Source organism: Sus scrofa, chromosome X (assembly GCF_054392235.1).
Source record: "Sus scrofa isolate SSC_HxYL_T2T_F1_AM1 chromosome X, Sscrofa_HxYL_maternal_Yorkshire_Landrace_v2.0, whole genome shotgun sequence".
NCBI lineage: Eukaryota > Metazoa > Chordata > Mammalia > Artiodactyla > Suidae > Sus > Sus scrofa.
Window position 1 is genome coordinate 118462992 of NC_139401.1, and position 23935 is coordinate 118486926.

Genomic DNA, 23935 nt, shown 5'->3' on the forward strand with positions numbered 1-23935 from the left:
AAGGTATTGACTCTTCTACCAAGTTGATGGTATTCCAGGCAGCTCAGTGACAATCACATTGGAGAGCCCGGTGTTGGAAGCATTTATAGGCAACATGTAGCAACAGAGGTACCTCTTGGTGTGCAGTATTTACCTTCTCTTTTAGAAGAGGCAATTGACCCTTCTTTAAGTTAACACGTTGGAAAGTTAAAGCAATACCAATTAGCCGAGGATGGGTTTTTTAGTAATACTGGAAGAACTAGTCAGGATTCATTTTTAAAATCACCTCAAATCACATATCATATGCTTGGATTTGGGGAGCTCAAAAGAAGCTGATCATAATGTGATCATAAATACCTGATCAACAGGTATGACTATAATTTACACCAGCATATTTTTGGCATGGTAGTAAAATGTCTTATAAACTATTTATACATTTTTTTTTTGTTCTTCAAACTATCCAGTACATGTAAGCATCATTTGTTCATTTTTGAAAGGGTATTTAAGCATTTTTTGATTCACATGAAAATAATCATAGTACAGGATGATTTCTGCCCGCACAAAGGTAAGTTAGACTGTACAGTTAAATTTTCAGTTATATTTATGGTACTGTTACGTGGGTAATACCTTTTTCCTTTAAGCCCAGTATATATATTATGCTTGCCTAAGTTCTGAAGTGGGGCTATATTTCAGTAGTTGTAGAATTATTGATATTGATTAGTTTTAATAGTTAATGTTTTATTGTTTGGATCTGCACAATTTGGTTTTTGCACAAAAGTCATTTTAATACATCTGAATAATTGCCAAATATTAGAAGAAAGGTGTTCTTGAAGTAAAGAGTATAGTTTTTACAGTGGCCATTACCTCCTCCTTTTTTTGTAATAATGCAGACACTTGAATAAGTAGTTCATTGCGCGTCATATGCCCAGCAGATTTTTGCATTGGTGCCTATACTGTAACAATTACTTTTAACACGTATTTTGAAGTAATAGTTCAGTTAAAATTTTCAGCTGCTGTGTAACGCTATGTAATTGCAGTTTATAATTTGTAGAGGTCTGGTAATAGTTTTGCAAATCACATCGTGTACTAAATGAATATTTTTGTAAAAGTAAAAGCAACAAATTTTTAAATTGATAATTTGAAACTTTACAGCGCAACTGCATCATGGATAAAAAATTGTATTGCTTATTCATTAGAGCTATTAGTCCTGTAAACTGTTTCTGGGTGAAGCGTACTTCAGTGTTTTGGGGGGCTAAAAATAAATATTTAAATTTCATGGTCCTCGGCATTTTTCTTGAGGTGGGGCATGGTATCACATTTTAATTTTTTCAAATTATTTCTCCTTGGCCCTTTAATTTATTGTTGGAACTTTAACACCAGTGTCTCCATTGGAAACTGGAAGATAGTCTTTTTTTTTTTTTGCTTTTTAGGTCCGCCCCCGCAGCATAGGGAGGTTCCCAGGCTAGGGGTTGAATTGGAGCTAAAGCTGAGTCTGCGACCTACACCACAGCTCACGGCAGTGCCAGATCCTTAACCCACTGAGCGAGGCCGAGGATGGAACCTGCCAACCTCATGGTTCCTAGTCGGATTCATTTCTGCTGCGCCATAATGGGAACTCCCTTCAAATTTTTATTAAGCATTGATTATGGCTCCAGTGAACATCTGTCCTGATTTCTGCCTGCTGTCCTGACAGAATCATTAGTAGAATCTTCTTTCAATCAAAAACGTCCTTGTAGGTTGAACAATACATTATATGGTCCCTCTAATTATAGTTTGATTAGGAAGTCTTACACAGATTTGACCCCTTTATTTCTCTAGGGAAAACAAATTTCACAAAGATTTCTAGAAGTTGAGATGAGAAATAACATATAATCTTAAAGGAATTTGAGTTTTTCCTAGAGAAAAGATCAAAGATGAACTTAATATACAGCTTTGAGTATCTATAGGATTAATTATAGGTGATTGGACTTCAATGAATTATTGTTAAATAGCTACTCTAGACTTATTGGTTACCGGCTTTGATTCCAGGAGTGGGAAGAAAAGTGCTCGAATGCTGAAAGGGGGTCATGAGATATATTAAAAGGGATTTTTCTGATGTAAGGACTAGGAGAGGAAGAACTACTCCATCCGTCTTTTCTCCGTTCAGTCATATATAAAATAGGTTGGTGATGTAATTGCATCATTTCTTTGATGTCATTACCTAACATTATCTCGTAAACATGTTGTATGTAACACTAAAATCAATAAACCAAATAAAGTTCTCAGATAGAATGTTATACCTTCCAAGGGGAATAAGAGAGAAATTCTGCATGGGTCAAGAAGAAAATTTGGGGCGTTCCCATTGTGGCTCAGCGCTAACAAACCTGACCAATATCCATGAGGATGCAGGTTCGATCCCTGGCCTCGCTCAGTGGATTAAGGATCTGGCATTGCCGTGAGCTGTGGTGTAGGTGGCAGACGCAGCTCGGATCCTGCGTTGCTGTGGCTCTGGCGTAGGCTGGCAGCTCCAGCTCCGATTCGACCCTTAGCCTAGGAACCTCCATATGCTGCAGGTGTGGCCCTAAGAGACAAAAAAAAAAAAAAAAAAAGAATTTTGATTCATTAATCCTGTCTGGATTTTTGTACTTCCTTTTTCTTTTAAGCTATCCCCATTCTACCACGTCTCCATCCCTGCCTCCCTCCTTTTCCTTGTTCCCTGACTGCACCTTCCTCACTTAGAGCCTGGAGCCAATCACTTCTGATATTGATTAAAACAAAAGGAAGATCATCTTACAACCTATTTTTTAAATAAGTGGGTTTCTATCGCCCTTTATTAAAAATGCTATTCATCTCATTTCCTTGCTTACATGCACGCAGCAAGATATAGCAGAAAATAAATTCTTGCAGGAGAGATTAGATAAACAAACCAACATGTTAACTTATCTTTCACTACATATTATAGTTAAGAATAGAGAAGTAATAAGTCAAACACATACATATATTATCCTCCTCAGGCAGATATCTCGCTTCAGAAATTGATCAATTCACGAATTTCTGGGGTTTTGAATCCTGCCAAGTCCTAGTTTAATTCATTATAAACGTGTGTTCTTTTGCAAGAATCTATGTTCCTTCTTCTTCCTGAAGTAGAGGAGGGCCATGCTGCCTCTAATATAGGCTATTAAAGATGGAAGTCTTTAGAAATTCTCATGTGGCACAGCGGGTTAAGGATCCAGCATTGTCACTGCTGCGGCTTGGGTCACTGCTGAGGCACAGGTTCCATCCCTGGCCGGGGAACTTCCACATGCCAAGAGCACAACCCCCACCCCTGCCCCCGAATCAAAGTCTTTAACATAAAACAGGACCATTTTTACTGGACCCCACACAAATAATAAGGACCAAAACCTTTAATCATAGCATCGCTTAAGAACAAAAGGTCCAACACGCAGTCTACTAAATTACTAAGTAATGTCAGAAGCCAATGCTGTAGGCCAACCCATATTGTCACTCTTGAGTGCTGAAGAGCCTGACGTCATTTCTAATGTCTCTATGGGGAAATAAAGGAGATGACAAATCCCCACCTCACGCTGCCACGGGGCTGGTGAGGAAAGGACATGTTCCAGAATGATTCAGAGGGAGGAGAAGAGTAGGGCTTGAGGAACGAGGCAGCAGCTCGATCTTCCGGAAGCTGGGTTCCCACACTTAGAAGAATCCCGTAATACCAAATGCACAGTAACAAAGAAAATGGTTTGTGCAGAAAGTTCCTTCTGTTTTAAGCAACTCAGTCGGGAACGTGGACCTGGCCTAGAAATGTTCATAGAGTTCACACTTTTAAGCTAAAAAGTAATTACACGGTTTCTGCAAAGTCCTGTCCTCAGCAGCTGGTGTATTGAAAGAGACCTCTTCATCTTCTTCATCTAGCTGGAGACTCCCAGAAGAGAGGCGGATTCTGGCCATGGGCGACCTTATTCCTTTGCCATACAAAGAGCAGTAGTCTGGTTTCAGAATCTCTGATTCAGAATCGCTGGATTCACTGGCTACATACCTTTCTGTGGCTCCCTGATCCATTAAAACGGGTGGAAACGCCTGCTCTGCAAACATATATGTAAACAGGTCAGCTTTACGACTCAGAGCAGGACAAGGCCCTAAAGGTCTAAATTCTGACCCAAAAGGAAAACGGATCGTTTTCATGTCTGATTGGCTCTGGGACCGTTTAGGGGGTTGCTCTTGACTGTTACCTGCAAAGGCATCATCACAAGTCGGATTGTCTCCTTCTAAATCTACACTGATGTTGCTCCTACCAGTAGTCCTGGCCTTCGCTTCTTGGAGTTCTTGAAAGTCTTGCTGAATGCTCTTCATTCTGATGTTTCTTGGGCTTCTTTTGGCTGGCTTCACTGCAGTAGGCTGTAGACAGCTGCCTGGCCTTTCTCGTTCCTCTGCCATGAGCGGAGACCGTCTGGGCACCTGGGGTGGTCTGTCCACGTAAAAAAAGACTTGGGGAGGCATGATATCAACCTGCTGTCCAGTACAAGGAATATAGGGCACGTCCGTGTAGGTTAGCTGCCTTGCCGGACTCACTTTGCTCGTGAGGCCAGAACATGTGCTCAGGTGATTGTCAGCAAACTTACGGCTTGTTTGGAAGGAGGTCAGAGGACTCCTTTCCTCAAAGTAGTCTCTCGGGGCAGTGTCAGGGTCGGGGTCAGTGTTAAAGACAGGGTCTGTATAAAGAAAAGGGAAAGAAGAACTGCTCTGGGACGGATGTAAGGACGTGGGGTCTGCCTCTGGTCTGGAACGCTCCAGCTCGGCTGCAAACGTCACCTCCACTGCAGAGTTTCTCCTCCTACTGTCCAGCACAGGCTCGGACGCGTGTACGCCATTCACGTTTCGGTAGTACCCACTGCCATAGGCTAGTCTCAAATCTTCCACCTTTAGAGAAAGGACATGTTGGTGAAAGAAAGAAAAAGCCATTTGGTGGGGGTGGGAGCGGGGATCTAAATCAGCCTTGCATTTTGCAACCATGGTTTTTCACAAAGTCGCTTCGGTCCATGTTCTATTCCGGGGTTGATACATAGACACATCAAGAGTAATCATCACTTGGGCCACATCCCAATTTATGTGCTGAAAAAATAGACATGACATTCTCCTTTCTCAGCAGTCACACTCCAGCCCCTGCATTCTCTATATACTTCAGCCGGCATTGTACTTTAAACAGTATGGTTAAGTAGCTATATCCATCAGCTAGGAGTTCTGCCTTTTGGCTCTGCCTTTACTTGCTGTGTGACCTTAGGTAAGAATCCTCACCTCCCTGTTCCAGCTTCCTCCCTACTTTCTGTACAATGGTGGGACGAGGGCTCTGAATAACATGAGAGGGTCAAACATTAGCTGGTACCTTCCAGCATTATACCTCGGTGATGTCTTCTAGATAAAAACCGCCTGTGACTTGAAGATAGGACTTATGAGACCCATAATTCATTTTTCTTAGGGAGAGCAAAGGAAAATAATTAACACGGTTCATGCTATAAAACTCCAATGGAGCCATCATGTCACAGTTCTGGGAGAATAGCACTTTGTTCCTAAGTTACCAAAATGACATAGCAAACCCTCAACCCCAGACCTTATAGCATCCTCTAAGCCTTAAGATGTTCATAGGTAAAAAAGCGGAGCTTTCAGTTTTAAAAACACGAAGCACTAGAAATTCATTTGGATCTGCATTTTGCAGAATGTTAGCAATACAGGTTTCAGTGTAAAGATGGGCCGGATCTTTCCAGTCTGTCAGGTACACACCAGTTTACCCAATGGTCTTCTACTGGTTGGAGATACCGAGCTGGCAGATCTCCCCAGGAGGCTCAGCAACGTGAACAGAGTTACCTTTTTACATACGGGGAGATTCTGGCAGAATCAATTCTTGGAATCATTTGAACTGTAGATGCATTACATTTATCTAAAGAAGAAGGACTTTTCAAAAACCTTACTTGTTTTGACACATCAGAGAGGAGGTCTGGTGAGGACCTGCACTGGCGCTCGTGGTACTGGGATGGGTGATGTTTCCTGAAATCCCCAAAAAGAAGGAATTGAAATGGCCTTCACGTGAATACAGAAGCCCTATAATTCTCTATATTCACCTGAAAATCAGCATGATGGAGAGAAACAAAACCACATACCTTTCAAATGGCAGGCTCTTCAACCTCCCTTTTTTTCCATATTCCAAGAGTTGCCTTTGGGTTCTTCCGCTGTCATAAAAACAAGATAAACGCTTTATTAATAATGTCCTTCGAGTAAGTTACTAAGACTCAAAAGTGTGACTCGTGGTTGAAATCGAAAGAGTCTGGATGGGAGTTCCCATTGTGGCTCAGTGGCAACGAACCCATCTAGTATCCATGAGGTTGCGGGTTCGATCCCTGGCCTTGCACAGTGGGTTAAGGATCCGGCATTGCCGTGAGCTGCGGTGTAGGTCGCAGACGCGGCTTGGATGCCATGTTGCTGTGGTGTAGGCCAGCAGCTGTAGCTCTGATTGGACCCCTTGCCTGGGAACTTCCATATGCCTCAAGTGTGGCCCTAGAAAGACAAAAAAAAAAAAAAGATTCTGGATGAATGACATGTTGTGAATCTCTGACCATCACATTCATAATATCCCTTTAGCCCAGGATCAGGTGGAGAAACCTCAACGACTCAGGACCCAGACATTTTTCAAAAGCCTCTGAACAGGGCTACATAACAATTACAAATTCTGGCCTTGAAAACTAATATACTTTCCTTTAAAGGCCTCTCCCCTTCCTCCAAATTTACACATAATTTCTAATGAGGCTATTTGTCTGGTTTCCTATTCTATGACAGGAGAAAAACAGCTAACTGAACAGTAGAAGAAGCTTGCTCCAGTCAGACATACATGAGCCAAGAAAGCCAGTTGATTGCTGGGAGAAACACAGGAGCCAAAAAAGAAATCACGAGAATAATAAAACCCCCAAAGTCCGGGCCATTTATCACTGCGGCTCAGGGTCCGACGTGCCTCCCCCGCCCTGAGGCCGGCACTGCACTACAGCTGCTGGCAGAGGATACTAAGTGATGTTTATAATAACTCAGGTCATTAAGAAAAGGGCAAAATATGCTCAGTATCATCTGTTTAAGAAGGCAGGGATTTGGAGCATACATTTTGGAAAGATTCCATAAAAATATGTACATTTTTTAAAAGATCTCATTTTTACTGGGGCAGGCTTCCGCTACTTGAAAAATCCTTTAGAGGAAGCACTGGATTCGAATTTTTTATTTTAGCTAAGAGATTTGAAGGCGTCTTTCAAAGAAATCCTAGGTGGGTGGGTTCAAGTGAAAACATGTTCTTATTTCAACCTTCAAGGTGTTAGCCTATAGTAGGAAGCCTCTACTACAAATACTACTTAACCTCTCAAATCCTTTTTTTTTTTTTTTTTTTGCTTTTTAGGGCCACACCCATGGCATATGATGGTTCCCAGGCTAGGAGTCCAATTGGAGCTACAGCTGTCAGCCTACGCCACAGCCACAGCAACACCAGATCCTTAACCCATTGAGTGAGACCAGGGATCGAACCCGCAACCTCATGGTTCCTAGTCAGATTCGTTTCCGCTGTGCCACGATGGGAACTCCAACCTCTCAAACCTTGTAGCCCCTCCAGTACTTTCTCATCCTATCTTTTGCCTCATCGCCACAAAAGGATGTTGAGCTTTCCTCCCCATGGCTAGCATGTTAAGTTGCGTATAATAAGGAAAAGAGGAGTTTTGCTATGTTTTCTCAAAGAGCATACACCCCCCCATCTTTGCAGAAATTCCCATCTAACCTCTAAGTGGGGTGCACCCATCCCTTTGCCTCCCAGCTAGCAAATACTGACCTAATGAGTCACACAGACAATGAGCAGGAAAGGGTATCATCCTTCACGTGACTGAAAAGGATCCTTTCTTGCTGCTACAATTTAAGCTCCTCCTATCGCCTTCCACGTTACCAAAGAGAAGTTGTGCTTTGGATTTGCCCATGTACAGTATTTAATTACCTGTAGCGGAAACTGGAACCCTTGCTGCAGAGTAGGGTTTTGGGCTTTGATTTGGGCTCTTCGGAAAGTCTGAAGAAGGCATGGTACTCCACACAAGTCTTCCAGAAAGCCTTGCAGGCGTCTCGGCTGGCCATGGTGAACTCCAGCGTATCCTTGCACAGCACCTGTATAAACCCAGTTCCATCAAGCAAAACATCCTTCACGAATATCAAAGACCTTCATATCCCAACGCCTTCCAAACTATTGGTCCAGGGGCCCCGTACAGCTTCTGATTTTCCACTCGGCTCCCTTTAGGCTTCACACCTACTGAAACCAAATGATTGGCAACCTTCCGAGGAACAGACAGGGCCACTGCTCCGAAACAGAACCTTCTCTAAGAAGCGAAACTTGCCTTGCACATCCTCCTCACCTCACACCCGTTTTTCCCCCTCTTCTCTGCCAGGAACATTTTTATGAAGTTGTAAATTAGGTTAAAATGAACATCAAAGGGTATCCTTTCAAGGTGACAAGAAGTTATAAATGACCAACGGGAAAGGGGAGGGAGGAGGAGATGTTTCTAACAGATGGTAGGCTTTATAGGATGATTACACATACATGAGTCTTTGTGACACCCCAGCAAGAGGCATTGCTCCCTCTCTGTGCTGCCTTGTTCTAGGATGCTCTGCGTGGCTCCCTTAACATATTCTAACCTGCCATCGGGGAGTACAGCCTTCCAGATCTAGAGTTCAAGTTTGCCCCCACCCCTGACTGACTGCATTGACCCCACAGCATGTGTGCAGCCTTGTTTCCAGCAGCCCCACCAACCCACTTTGCTGCTCCCCTTCTCTCATTCCTTCCCAGGCCCCTGGACACATGAGCTTCACACTGGATTCAGTCTTCTGAACTGCTCCTGCGAACACTTTGATCTAAGGCTAAGCGCCGGAGAATGAAGCCCAAACTACTGAATTATCTGTAGGTCAAAAAAGCAGTTGATACACACTTTTCATTTCCTTGATAGCCATAAAAAACATCCTTTCTAGCCCCTTTGTCTCAGCATGTACAATGCAGCTTTGACCACTATATACCCACTCCCACATCCTACTTTGGGAAAGAGTAGGTGTTCAATTGTTTTTGCTTAAGGAAAAGTAGACAAAAACACTTTCTTAAAAAAAAAAATGGAGCAAACAACATTGCATGAATATGTCCACAGTCTTAGATCTGAGCTCTTCCACGGACTTATCAAATCCCTGACAAATGGTTTCTAAGGAGAGTTGTCTTCCATCCCAGCCACCCCATTTTCCTATTACTCTATTCCTTCTGAACCGCCAATAGGATTTCTCAGTGTTTTGCCTATAGTTAAAACTATGACTAAAGCTCTGGTCTGTTTCTGCAGAGGCCAAAGAGGGAGCCCATCACCGGTCAGGGCCAGCCAGCTTTCACCACTCACAATCAAACCCCATTTGCAGAAACAACCAAGAAATCTCAAGTGAGTAGGACGTCAAAGAATTTACTAGCGAGCTACTTACCAAGATGTTGGCATGAAGTTTGATGAGAAAATGCTTTCTTTTAAAACTCAACTTGCGGATTTTAGCCCAGTTGAAAGTATTGATCTTTGTATTTCCCTATAAGGAAGCACATGGCAGGTTTCAGGATGAATTCAGCACAAGCTGGTTTGTAAGACAAAACAGACCTGTTGGGAAATGCCCTTCATAAACAGGACTGTCCTTGATCTCTGCTGTGTTAGGATAGAAGCTATGGCCGAAGAAGGCATTCTAGCTGGGACATGAGACTGCTACGAAATGCAAGGGAGAAAGGGTATGCCTGGGAAAGGTTTCCAACCAGGATAGGGAAATTACGGTAGAAAAGGATTGCAAGTACCGAGGTATGTCCCACGTTGCGAAAATTCACTTTACGTCATTCTGCTTTTAATGAAAGACCCGCATTGTTACCTGTTCTCACTAACTGAAAGAAATCCGAAGAGGATTTTTTCTCTTACCAAAAAAAAAAAAAAAAAAAATAAGGCGAAAATGAAAAACAGCGTTCAGTGCTTGTTTTGCAGCAAGGTGTTTTACAGGCAGCTCCCAAGCAGCGAGCCTGGCACCTCCAAGCTCCTTCCCCAGGATCTGCACGCTGCTCAGCATCCAGCCGCCATAGTTTTATTTATTTCTTTAAATTTATTATTTTATTTTATTTTAGTCTTTTTAGGGCCGCATCCACGGCATATGGAGGTTCCCAGGCTAGGGGTCGAATTGGAACTGCAGCTGCCAGCCTACACCACAGCCACAGCAATGCCAGATCTGAGCTGCGTCTGCGACCTACACACCACAGCTCACGGCAATGCTGGATCCTTAACCCACTGAGCAAGGCCAGGGATCGAACCCTCGTCCTCATGGATACTTGGGTTTGTTACCGCTGAGCCACAATGGGTACTCCCCAGCCACCATAGCTTTAAACTGTACATCTGTACTTTATCTCGATTTTGTGTATCCTTTAGCGAGATGTGGCCTCAGGTAATGCTTCTTCGCCTTACGCCATCTAGGAAAGGTTTCGCAGGAATGCTCTCCTTTCAAATAGCAGGAGAAACCTGCACTGCAATGGGCTTCTCTAATCTCACCTCTGTCCCAAGTTTCCAGATTCAATTGCTTTACGCAAAAGTCCTATTTATGCTGCCACTTCATTTACTTATTCAATAGCTCCTCACTGCCTGCGTCAACGCTAAACTCTTTGGGCTGGATTTTCTTGCCCCAACTCTTTTGACTATAACTTGGATGCCCCTGTTCCCAGAAAATACCCTTCCATCCAACTCTGTACCTTTTCTCTGATGGGTCTTCTCATTCTCCTTACGTAGAATGAGTACCCTTCTTGCCACCTCTGCTAGCACCTCCTCTAGGATATTCTATATCATTGTGCAGCTTACATCCTCTTCTAACTCCTCTGAACCCTGTGAGCTCTCCTGGGCTACCCAACAGTTTCACTCTTTTGGTTGGTTGTTGGTTGGTTGGTTCATATCATCAAAAAAAAAAAAAAAACAAAAAAAAACCAAAGGGATACAAAAATAAATATATTGAAAAGTCTCACTCCCACTACTGTCGCTCCTACCTCTAGGAGTTTATTAGTGTGTTGTGCATCCTACCTATTGTGCAACTTAACTAAATATGATAGATTTGCTTTTGATTACTTATTGTCTGATGATGATCACTATTTCTCTGGCCTTTCAAAATAAATTGTGACTTTTTTTTTTTCGTTTTTTAGGGCTGCTCCCTCGGCATATGGAGGTTCCCAGGCTAGAGGTCAAATCGGAGCTGTAGCCACCGGCCTACACCACAGCCACAGCCACGCGGGATCCGAGCCGCGTCTGCAACCTACACCACAGCTCAGGGCAACGCTGGATCCTTAACCCGCTGAGCGAGGCCAGGGATCAAACCCACACCCTTGTGGTTCCTAGTCGGATTCGTTAACCACTGCACCACGACGGGAACTCCAAATTGTGACTACGTAATGACAGGGGCCACGTGTCATGCTTCATGTTTGTTTCCTGATCATGTCATCCTTTATCCTTCTCAGGACCTTTGCCTGTGCGACCTTTCTGGAACACCCTCCCTCACCTGCCAACCCCACCTCTTCGGTCTGGATAACTTCTTCAGGTCTTAGCCTAAATGATGAGCCCCATTCCCATGCGTTACCTTAGCATCCTATATGTTTTTTAGCACAACGCATATCCTATTTGTTTATAATTACTTGTTTACTTGTCTGTCTTTCCACATTAGAATGTAAGTTCCACGAGGTCAGGATAATTCCCATTTTCCTCTGTGGCTCCAGTGCCTGGCACAGGGTAGATTCACAATGAATATACTGATAGCAAGATGAATGAATAGATTGCTGCCCAACTCTAAATGCATTCCGATTCATTGAATTGTATGTACTATTAAAATGGATTAATTTTATGTTCTGTAAATTATAGCTCAACAAAGCTGGGTTGTTTTTTTTAAGAAAATATAATACAATGAAGAGCACATGAAAAGGGACTCAAGACATAAAGAGTCTTTGGCTGGGGGGAGTTCCCGTCATGGTGCAGTGGTTAACGAATCCGACTAGGAACCATGAGGTTGCGGGTTCGGTCCCTGCTCTTGCTCAGTGGGTTCACGATCCGGCGTTGCCGTGAGCTGTGGTGTAGGTTGCAGACACGGCTCAGATCCCACGTTGCTGTGGCTCTGGCGTAGGCAGGTGGCTACAGCTCCGATTCGACCCCTAGACTGGGAACCTCCATATGCCACGGGAGCGGCCCAAGAAATAGTAAAAAGACATTAAAAAAAAAAAAAAAAAAGAGTCTTTGGCTGGATTTCGGGTAGGACAAAATAGAGCGTCTGTATTGTTCCCAACTGTCCAGGGAAGTACTCACACTGAAAGAGATCACAACTCACATGATCGTCCCCCCCACACACACACACCCCCCATCTTCTCATCTTCTCTCATGTAAGGATCAGGGGTTAGAGCAGAATGGGTAAAAATCCCCTGCTGAGTGAACAGGTATGTCTGTGGTCCTTGGATCTTTTCTCCATCATTGTGACTCTCAGGCTGGAAAGTTTACAACCAAATAAATGAAAAGGTCAAGATTCCTGTAGTCAAGTCTGTACCTGACCTGCTTTGTGGCTTATTTCAAGTGCTCTAATTCAATCCACGGGGCCTGGGGGTCTGAAGTCCCACCCTCCTTTCTTGCTCACAAGTGATTCATTCCCAAACCTGTCTAGGTATCTGCCTGTCTTCTGAAGGTTAGGCAAATGTTCTTGAACCTTAACTTGGATCTAAATTCATTGACTATTCACAGTTATAAGAGGTGCAAACAGACTGAAAAACTGTTGAAAACAATAGCCTCTGGCCACATTCCACGGAGTGGGGATTCATGATGATGGAGGACCAGAGAGCCCTGAGTTGGTTGGAAAACAGAGGCCTGGGGAAAAGATGAGTCAGTAAATAGCAACGACTGCCCCCAGGGTTGGGCGCTAATTCCCTACTAGCTGGCACTGGTCATTTCCAATGAAAGTAGTAACAGTATATATTTTGGACCCTTCAGGTTGTCTCTGGTGGATTGGGATGGGCTGAATGCACTTTAAGTCACAGCCTAAGCTTTCAGGATGCCAAAATCTGTATTCTTATTTAGGGTCTAAAAGTTCCAAAGAGCCTCTTAACTTCTCTCCACCATGCTGGCCTGACCTCATATGTGAGCTCCTGAGAATCAGAACAATCTGTTACGGACCTTAAATGGACGCAAAGCATACTGAGGGAGGGGGACTTACCCCAAATTCTTTCAAGCATCGCCAAGAACCACCCCCTCCCAAAGCTGAGGGCTTTAAAGGAAAAGAGCTGTTACCCGTAACACGAGTACGCCCATGTGGGCAACAGCCAGGTGGATCTGCATCCCTTCGCCATCGCTGGCGGGGTGCGGCCTGATGCCATACATGTCCAGCTTCCTCGCGATGTCCAGGAGCAGAATGTCAGATTCAGCTGGGCTCCTGCCACTGCAAAGGGAAAGCATTTATGAGCCTAATAAATGCAGCCAAGAGGACACCCCTCCCTGAGAGCACCAAGAGGAGCTCAGTGTTTTCTTGAGTCTGAAGCTCCCCTGCCTTCAAGGCTTGCTTTTTTTTTTTGGTCTTTTTGCCATTTCTAGGGCCGCTCCCGCAGCATATGGAGGTTCCCAGGCTAGGGGTCAAATCGGAGCTGTAGTCACGGGCCTATGCCACAGCCACAGCAACGTGGGATCTGAGCCGCGTCTGCAACCTACACCACAGCTCATGGCAACACCGGATCCTTAACCCACTGAGCAAGGCCAGGGATCGAACCCGCAACCTCATGGTTCCTAGTCAGATTTCCTGAGCCACGCCGGGAACTCCAAGGCTCGCTTTTAAGAGTCTGTCCCCAGCTTTTAGTCTTCCCTGCTGGTGGAACAGGTGGAAGCAGGGGGCCACTGAAAATACTTACATGTGCTTCTGATGGAAGTGCACGATCTTGCTCTCCAAATCATCTTGGTTAGGTAAGTACCGAGTTCGTGCCAAATGTTTCCTATCTGTTTCTTCATGAAAGTCTCCCAGCTCTGCTGCATGACAAAAAAAAAAAAAAAAAAAAAAAAAAGTGATATTTTTCACATTACCATTGCAGAGTGAAGCAATGGAACACCCAGCAGACCCTTTGACCTCCCCCAAACAGCCCTTTCTTTGCAGCCAGTGCAGTCCTAGAGCTGCCACATGCTTTGTGTATACTTGTTTTAGCGTATGGCTGGTGGGGAGGGAACGAACTGGTTCTTCTTCAAATAAGAGGCATTGAGGAGTTCCCGTCGTGGCTCAGTAGTTAACGAATCCGACTAGGAACCATGAGGTTGCAGGTTCAATCCCTGGCCTTGCTCAGTGGGTTAAGGATCCCGCGTTGCTGTGGCACTGGCGTAGGCTGGTGGCTACGGCTCTGATTAGACCCCTAGCCTGGGAATCTCCATATGGCACAGAAGTGGCCCTAGAAAAGACAAAAACAGACCAAAAAAAAAAAAAAAAGCAGTGAGTTGCTATGAAGTCTCAACATAGCAAGTCACAGACACAGTGTAGGTGGTCAAGGCTCCAGGATCACAGATGACTATTTTGTTATTTTCTTCTCCCACATTCCATTCCATCTTCTACTTGCGATCAGTTGCCATTAGGTGTTGCATTGTGTCCTCCCTCTCCAATTCATATGTTCAAGTCCCAACCCCAGCACGTCACAATGTGACTGTATTTACAGACAGGGCCTAGAAAGGAGTGATTATGTCAAGATGAGACAGTAGAGTGGGTCCTAATCCAATCCGACTGGTGTCCTTAGAAGAAGAGGAAATTTGGGCACCAGGACCGCAGGTGCACAGAGCAAAGTCCGGATGAGGACACATCAGGAAGGCAGCGAGGCCTGAGTAGCAACTGAATCTGCTGACACTTCGGTCTTGGACTTCCAGCCTCCAGAACTGGGAGAAAATATGTTTCTGTCATTTAAGTCACCTAGTCTGTTGTATTTTTGCTATGGCAGCCCTAGCAAACTAACACAGCCCCCTAACCCCACTCTGGCTTGATCAGGCATTATTAAGAAAGGACAAGATAGGAGTTCCCATCGTGGCGCAGTGGTTAACGAATCCGACTAGGAACCATGAGGTTGCGGGTTCGGTCCCTGCCCTTGCTCAGTGGGTTAACGATCCGGCGTTGCCGTGAGCTGTAGTGTAGGTTGCAGACGCGGCTCGGATCCTGCGTTGCTGTGGCTCTGGCGTAGGCCGGCGGCTACAGCTCCGATTCGACCCCTAGCCTGGGAACCTCCATATGCCGCGGAAGCGGTCCAAGAAATAGCAAAAAAAAAAAAAAAAAAAAAAAAAAAAAAAAAAAAAAAAAAAAGAAAGGACAAGATAAATGCCGAGTACAGTACAAGCCAGTCACAGCCAGTCATCCCTCTGTATGTTGGGAATCTAGCGAAACCCCCCCATATAGGGCCGCACTAAATGAATCATTCCAGAAATCATTCTGGTTTCTCCAAATTCCTGGCAGTCCAACCCTGTTCATAATCTACTCTTTTCTAGATGCATCCTATTTATTGTTATAAACAACTATTATAGCATTGTGCCTAAAAAAGCAATTGAGGCATAGAAGATTCTATGCCTCTACAGTAAATGGCTTGGAACTGTTTTGGATTTTGAAATCGTGTGTGTTCTTTGCAATTTGTATGCCTTCTCCCTCTCTGTCAGTTGGACAGGAATCATTTCCTGGTCACTGAAGAAGGTCCCTTGAAGAAGTGTCTACTTGGTTCCAAAGTGAGGCTTCTAATCTACCATAAAATGGGAACGCAAAACAATGTTTACAATTAAAATTCATATTTTAACATCAAAAAGAATCTAGATATCCAAACCTATTGACATTTTATGAATGATAAGAGTAAAATAGACTCCACAGAATCATGTGGTGTTCTCCTATTGAGTAAAATTCACAGACATGGGGGCTTCGATTTTGAGGGCTAGAAAGTTGTTATTTTCTCTTTTGTCTTGGTTTTCTATTGTGTTTTAGACTGAAGACATACTCATTTTTAGACAAGTGAGGTATATTTGTATCTTTCAAAAACCACATCAGATTGAAAATATATTACTAGCTTTTTAAAAAAGACCAAATCAATGGCCCTTTTATTTATTTGAAAATGGACAAGTGGACAAATCTCATTAATCAGGAGTTCTCATTGTGGCTCGGTGGTAACAAACCCTACTAGTATCCACGAGGATGCAGGTTCGATCCCTGGCCTTGCTCACTGGGTTAAATACTCGGCATTGCCGTGAGCTGTGGTGTAGCTGCAGAAAAGGCGCAGATCCTGCGTGGCTGTGGCTGTGGCTGTGGCCAGCAGCTGCAGCTCCAATTCGACCCCTGGCCTGGGAACTTCCATATGCTGCATGAGTGGTCCTAAAAAAAAAAAAAAAAAAAAAAAGCCCATTACAACAATGAAGTTATTGGATTTTCATGCACTAGCAATGCACGATCCAAAAAGGAAACCAGAAAAACAATTCCATTCACAATAGCATATAAAAATAAAAGACCGGGGTTCCCGTCGTGGCGCAGTGGTTAACGAATCCGACTAGGAACCATGAGGTTGCGGGTTCGGTCCCTGGCCTTGCTCAGTGGGTTCACGATCCGGCGTTGCCGTGAGCTGTGGTGTAGGTTGCAGACGTGGCTCGGATCCCGCATTGCTGTGGCTCTGGCATTAGGCCGGTGGCTACAGCTCCGATTCAACCCCTAGCCTGGGAACCTCCATATGCCGCGGGAGCGGCCCAAGAAATAGCAACACCACCACCAACAACAACAACAAAAAGAAGACAAATAAATAAATAAATAAATAAATAAATAAATAAATAAAAATAAAAGACCAACAAATCTGAACTTCTATTGTGGAGCAGCAGATTAAGGATCCGGCATTGTCACTGCAGCAGCTCAGGTCACTGCTCTGGTGTAAGTTCAACCCCTGGCCCAGGAACTTCCACATGCCACAGGCGTGGCCAAGAAAACAAACACATAAACAAACAAACAAAAAAAAAACCAATAAATTTAACATGGGTTTAAATTTAAATTTAAAGATGTGTTGAACTTATATACTGAAAAGTATCAAACATTGCTGAAATTGTTTAAAGATCTATATAAATGAAGAGACATTCCAGGTTCATGAATTAGAAAACCCAATATTGTTAAGATGGTAATTCTGCCAAAATTGATCTATAAATTCAATGCAACCCCCACCAAATTTAAGCACGGAAATTAACAGATGACCTTAAAATTGATGTGGAAATACACAAATGCAAAACAACCAAAACAATTTTGAAAAAGAAGAACCAAGTTGGAGAATATACACTTCTCTTTCAAAGCTTAATACAAAGCTACAGTAAATAATACAGTGTGGTAACGGCATAAGTACATATAGATCAATGGAACGTAATTGAGAATGCAGAAATAAGCCCTTATATTTATGGTCAGTTGGTTTTTGACAAAGGTGTCAAGACAATTCCATGGGGGAAATATTAGACAAATGGGAGAAATGGATATGCACATGCCAAAAAAAGTTGGATTCCTACCTCATAAACATACAAAAAATTCAAATGGATCATAGACCTAAATCTAAGAAGTAAGCCTTAGGAAACTCGAGAAGAAAACTTAGGAGAAAATCTTTTGACCTTAGTTTAGGCAAAAAGTTCTTAGATACGACACCAAAACATGGTCGGCTAAAACATGTTGAGAAAGTGGAATTCCATCAAAATTAAAAACTTTCACTCTCCAAAAGACAGCATTAAGAAAATCAGTGGGAGAGAGTTCCCATTGTGGCTCAGCAGGTTAAGAACCCAACTAGTGTCCATGAGGATGCGGATTCAATCCCTGGCCTCGCTCAGCGGGTTAAGGATCCAGTGTCAGCACAAGCTGCAGGGTAGATCGCAGATGCAGCTCAGATCTGGTATTGCCGTGGCTGTGGCACAGGCTGGTAGCTGTGGCTCTGATCAACCCGGAGCCTGGGAATTTCCATATGCTGCAGGTGCGGCCCTAAAAAGGCAAAAAAAGAAAAGAAAAAAGAAAATCAAAGGGAATGTGAGATTAACATATACACACTAATATATATAAAATAAACAACAAGGCCTACTGAATAGCACAGGGACCTATATTCAATATCCTATAATAACCCATAATGGAAGAGAATATGAAAAAGAATATATATACATATGTATGTATATGTATATAATAAAACTGAATCATTTTGCTCTATACCTGAAACACAACACTGTAAATCAACTATACTTCAATTTAAAAAAATAGAGAACACATGCGCACATGCACACATTAAAAAAAAAAATGAAAAGCCACAGATTGAACGAAAATTTTGGAAATTATATATCTCATAAAGGATTTTTAGTAAGAATATATAAAAATCTCCTAAAATTCATTAAGACAAGCCATTTAAAAAAAAAAATCTGGATAGGCATTTTACCAAGAAATCAGAAGAATGGTTTATAAACAGAAGAGAAGGTGCTCAATGTCACTAGTCATGAGGAAAATGCTAATTACAATTGCAGTGAGATTCATTGCGCTCAAATGACCATAATCAAAAAGATACATAAGGAGTTCCCGTCGTGGCTCAGTGGTTAACGAATCCCACTAGGAACCATGAGGTTGTAGGTTCGATCCCCGGCCTTGCTCAGTGGGTTAAGGATCCGGTGGTGCTGTGCTGTGCTGTGGTGTAGGTCGCAGACGTGGCTTGGATCTAGCATTGCTGTGGCTCTGGCATAGGCCAGCAGCAACAGCTCCGATTAGACCCCTAGCCTGGGAACCTCCATATGCCAAGGGTGTGGCCCTAAAACAACAACAAAAAAGATAGATAATACCAAATGTTGGTGAAGATGTGGTGAAATCGGAAACCCCATACATTTCTGGTTTTATTGTAACAATGTGGAGAACAATTTGATAGTTTCTTAAAATATTAAACATTAACTTACCATAAGATGAAACAATTACACTCCTAGGAATCCACCCAAGAGAAATGAAAACATGTGTCTACGCAAAGACTAGTGCATGAATGTTCCTAACGTTATTCGTAATAGCTAAGCTGGAAGCAATCCAAATGTCCATGACAAGGTAAACTGATAAACAAAATCTGGTATACCCATAAAATGGAATACTATTCAGCAATAAAAAGGAACAGACTGCAGTGATTCATGTTAGAACATACATGAATTTCAAAAACATTATGGTGCATGAAAAAAAGCCAGATGTAAAAGACCACATATTTTATCATTTCTAGTACATGAAATGTCCAGAAACGTCAAATCTAAAGAAACAGAAAGTCAATTAGTGGTTGCTGGGCTAAGCATGGGCACGAGAGATCTATGTGGCATGACTGAAATGTTTTAAAACTAGGTTGTGACTAACACAACATTGTAAATCAACTCTCCTCCAATGTAAAATAAAAATTAAATTAAAAAAACAAAACCAAACAAAAACTTTAAAAACCTGGGTGGTGGTAAGAGCTGCACAGCTGTTAATTTACTAAAAACCATTGAGTTACAGACTTAAAACGAGTGAAATATCTGGTATACAAATTACACTACAATAGAGGTGTTTTTAAAAATGAATTACACACACACACACACACACACACACACACATACACACCCCTTTCTATTTGTTAAGCACAAGACCCTATATTGACTCTAAGGAAAACATAGGATCACCTAAGACTGTGCTCGTTCTTCTCTCTCTGCAGGACTGTGACAATCTAGGAAGAGACCTATGACATACAAATGAGTCAATATCATTAGAGAGAGAAAGCACCACATGTCGTGAACACCGTCCCTCTTTCCGCACTGGTCCAAACTACCATTGACTTCCTGTCTTGCCATAGCCTGTTATCTGGTATCCCCACTTCTGTATCCACCCCCATAAGGTCTATTTCCTCTCTTTTCTTTTCCACTGAAGAAGCCTGGCATGTAACACTGCACAACTTTCAGGTGTGCAGTGTATTCCTTTGACACATTTATAGATTGCCACAGGATTGCCATCGTAGTGCTATTTATCACATTGCACAGTTATACTTCAAGGCTATTAGAGTCTATTTTCATTATTCTGTACGTTAGATCACTATGGCTTATCTACTGCTCACTACACGTTTCTGTTTTCACCCCAGCAGCCAACAGGTAATTGAGACCTAATTCGGATCATTTCACTCCCCTGCTTCAAAGGCTGCAATGGCTTCCCATTGCATTTAGGAAGGTTCTAGGTCTTTAATATGCCTTTAAGGCCCTCCATGATTTCTCCCTCCCTCAGTTCCAGCCAGCCACAAAGCCTGCCTAACGTTTCTTGAATACTCCCATCTCAGAACCTTTGCACTGGATGTTTCCTGCCTCGAACTCCCTTCTCCCGGCTTTCTGCATGGCTTGATCTCTCACCTCCTTCAAGTCTTTGTTCAACTGTCACCTTCGCAGTGAAGCCTCCCCTGACCTATCTACAAAACAGAAACAGACTCACAGACTTAGAGAACAGACTTGTGGTTGCCAAGGGGAGAGGGAGGGAGTGGGATGGACGGGGAGTTCAGGGTTAGGAGATGCAAACTACTCCATTTAGAATGGATGAGCAAGGAGGTCTGACTGTACAGCACAGGGAACTCCATCCAGTCTCTTGGGACAGACCACGAGGGAAAACCATATATGAAAGGGAAAGTATATATTTGTCCGACTGGGTCACTTTGCTGCACAGCAGAAATTGGTACAACACTGTAAATCAACTGTGCTCTAATTAAAAAAAGACAATATTCAATGAAAATTTTATTACATTTTAAAATTTTCTTAAAAATATTTTAAAGGAGTTCCTGTCTTGGCTTAGAGGTTAACGAACCCGACTGGTAACCATGAGGTTGCGGGTTTGATCTCTGGCCTCGCTCAGTGGGTTGAGGATCTTGCATTGCCCTGAGCTGTGGTGTAGGTCACAGACGCGGCTCGGATCCCACATTGCTGTGGCTGTGGTATAGGCCGGCGGCTGTAGCTCTGATTGGACCCCTAGCCCGGGAACCTCCACATGCCACAGGTGCGGCCCCCACCAAAAAACATTAAAAAAAAATTCAATACCCACCCCCCCAGAACTTCCCTCTCTCCCTTCCAGAGCACTTATCACCTTGGTACATACGTTATGTATTTCCTTATTTTGGTCTGATTCTCCACCAGTGCCCAAATATTAGCTCCATGAGAGCAAGGATTTTTGTCTGTTTATTTCACTGACACCCTGAAACTGTAGCTTTTTTTTTTTTTTTTTTTTTTTTTTTAATGGAAAGAGGTTCTATTTGACAAACAAAATATCCTCTCGAAAAGGTGACGTGTTCTGTGCTATGCCTGAAGTGGCCACTAGGGAATGCCCAAATCCATAATGCTGAACCATTAAGACTGAACTTGGGCTCCCGGATCAGAGGCTGACTGGGGAGCCCCAATCCCCTGACTGCAGCCATAAACAGGCAGCTGATGGAGAAGGATAAGTCTCCTAATATTGTTTCTTCCTTACCCCATCCCTGCACCCCACCCGCAAGCACAGTCCTGGACAAATAGTGTCCTCGGCATTCAAAGCCTTTCAAAATCATGCTTAGTTTTCGGCCATCTCTCCTAAACAGATCCTATGCTTGAGTTGTGCTTGAGCTGCATCCTCTGTATATACTTCTTGTACCATCAGCATTTTTTTTTTTTTTGCTCTTTTCTCTGCTTATCACTACATATCCAATTCCCATACATCCCTTTAAGGCCCAACACAAAAGCCACCTCCTCCGTAAGCCTTCCCTGATAACTACTGCTCTCACTGCCCACCACCCTCCTGAGATCTGGGCTGTCAGCCTGTCTCAGTTAGGAGTCACCTGGTAAACACTGATTCAGATACTGTCTCTATCCCAGCTCTTCATTCTGGAATTCCCTGGCAGAATTCTACCACTTCTGGACTGTCAGGAGGGCAATGGAGAGAGGTCAAAGATGAAGTTCCAAAACCAAAAAAAGGAAAGAAAAAAGAAGTTATGGTCCAGCAGGAATAGAAAGGAACAGCCTATTCTTGGACGGCCTTTCTCTCGAAGACAGAGAAAGTCCAGCCAACCCTAGAAGAGCTACTATTTCCAGCTGCCTCAGTCCTGGCCTCAGGGGTGCAGGAGCTGCCTGGCCTGCCTGGCTTCACCCCCTCCCAGGCAGGCCCCCAGCGTTCCCCAGGCCTCCATTTCCCCGCCTCCACCACTCAGCCTGGTCCAAGCACTTGGTGGCTAGGATGTGGGGAAAGCCTCAGTGATGCCTGGGCCCTCTCCCCTCTCAGCCTCTCTCCACCTGCCGTCCTCTGTGCTTTGTGCCCTGGAATCACGATAAAGAGCAACACAGAACTCACATCAAACATGACCATGTGCCACGGAAAGTACCAGAAGTGCATCCTGGGGCGAGAGGGATTGGGGGCCTGCCTAGCAAAGTCCAGGCGGGGATTAGCCCAGATCAGCTCCTGGACAGCAAGCTCGGGGCAGTGGGAGGAGGAAGGTGAGAGCGAGATACAAGGAAATCAGCATTTGCTTTTAATCTACACGACCACTCTGCGAGAAGGCCTTCCTGTCACTCTTTTAAAGACAGGGGAACCCAGGCAAAGGCAGGTGAGGGGGCTTCACCCAAGGCTCCAACAGGTAGAATGGAGTAGAGATAGGATTCGAATCCAAAGCTCAAGGACGGCAAACAACCAGCCTCTATCTACTAGACCACGCTGTTTCTGTCTCTCTCAGCCAGGCTTTCTCTCCTCAACATCTCCTCTCCTAAGACACTGACGTTGAGGCGTTCAGCTCCTTTGCTCGGTTCTCTACCTGGCTGATGGGCCCCAAAGCCAACAGTGGCTACTTACATTGCAAGATGTGAGACACCATCAACGCTGTACAGTTGTCACTGCATGGAAGCCTTCCTAGCGCCAAATCCTTCTTTATTTGAAGCGTAAAAAGATACCTGCAAAGAAGAGGGGGGAAATCTCTTGAGAAAGAAACAGGAACAAGAAAGAAACACTGCCCTTCTCCCAGATCCAAGATGTTTCAGGAATGAAACGGCACCCCCCCCCGAGTCAGGGAGATAGATGCCTTTTGGGGGTGGTGAGTAATGCCGAGGCTTTGCTTCAGCCCCTAACCAGCGCTAGACCACAGCTCGGCTGATCCAGCACTTTGGCAGGCCTCACAGCCATGAGGCATCACCCCAGGCCACATCCTCCCGCCAGCTTGAAGGAGCTGCCAGTCATCCTCTGGTGGTTTCTGCCACGTAGCAAAGCCACACACCGGGCCAGAGAGAAAGGGAGATTGAGCGAGAATAAGCCTGCTCAGGAGGGCAGTGCTGCTCTGTTTACAAAATGCTACCAAGTACTCACTATCGTAGCAACTTAGAAGGTTGGAACCATCGCCCCATGTTACAGTTATGCAAAGACAGAGGTTAGGTGATATTGGCCAAGTCACATCACACAAAGAGAGTGAAACTGTGCCCAGAACCCAGGTCTGCCACTCAACCTAGGTTGCCTCCCATCCCCAAGACTGTGCTGCTGAAATCTCCAACTTGAGGCCGTGCCTCTGCCCCTTCACCTGGACCCCCTTCTCTGTGTCACCAGAGCCCAGCCCAGCCCTTCGCACAGAGCAAGTATGGAACTGCTCTGTACTGAATGGAATGAGTTGCCTACCAACAGTCAGGGACCCAGAAAGTGCATGTTGGCCTCTAGAGCTTTGCCAAACAGATAGCATTTGTCCCACAATTTTTTTTTTTTTTTGTCTTTTTAGGGCCTCACCTGTGGCATATGGAAGTTCCCAGGCTAGGGTTCGAGTTGGAACTACAGCTGCCGGCCTACACCACAGCCACAGCCACATCAGATCCAAGCCTCGTCTGCGACCTACACCACAGCTCATGGCAACGCCAGATCCTTAACCCACAGAGCGAGGCCAGGGATC

The 23935-nt window shown here is 44.1% G+C and overlaps 1 protein-coding gene across 16 annotated transcripts in view; it reads right to left on the reverse strand.

Moving 5' to 3' along the window:
• Positions 1–2758: 2758 nt before the first annotated feature.
• FRMD7 (FERM domain containing 7) overlaps positions 2759–23935 on the reverse strand; it is a 54154-nt gene continuing 32977 nt past the window's right edge. For 13 of the 16 annotated variants that reach the window (XM_021080498.2, XM_021080497.2, XM_085006632.1 and 10 more), the window contains 8 exons: positions 22861–22958; positions 13931–14045; positions 13320–13467; positions 9478–9573; positions 7973–8136; positions 6117–6185; positions 5928–6003; positions 2759–4881 (listed from right to left, as the gene is read on the reverse strand). In XM_021080498.2, the coding sequence (XP_020936157.1) occupies positions 3787–4881; positions 5928–6003; positions 6117–6185; positions 7973–8136; positions 9478–9573; positions 13320–13467; positions 13931–14045; positions 22861–22958 (1861 nt within the window). In that variant the 3' untranslated portion in view covers positions 2759–3786. The remainder of the gene's footprint in view (positions 4882–5927; positions 6004–6116; positions 6186–7972; positions 8137–9477; positions 9574–13319; positions 13468–13930; positions 14046–22860; positions 22959–23935) is intronic. The other 3 variants (XM_085006634.1, XM_085006633.1, XR_014834638.1) reach the window with 2 other exon arrangements.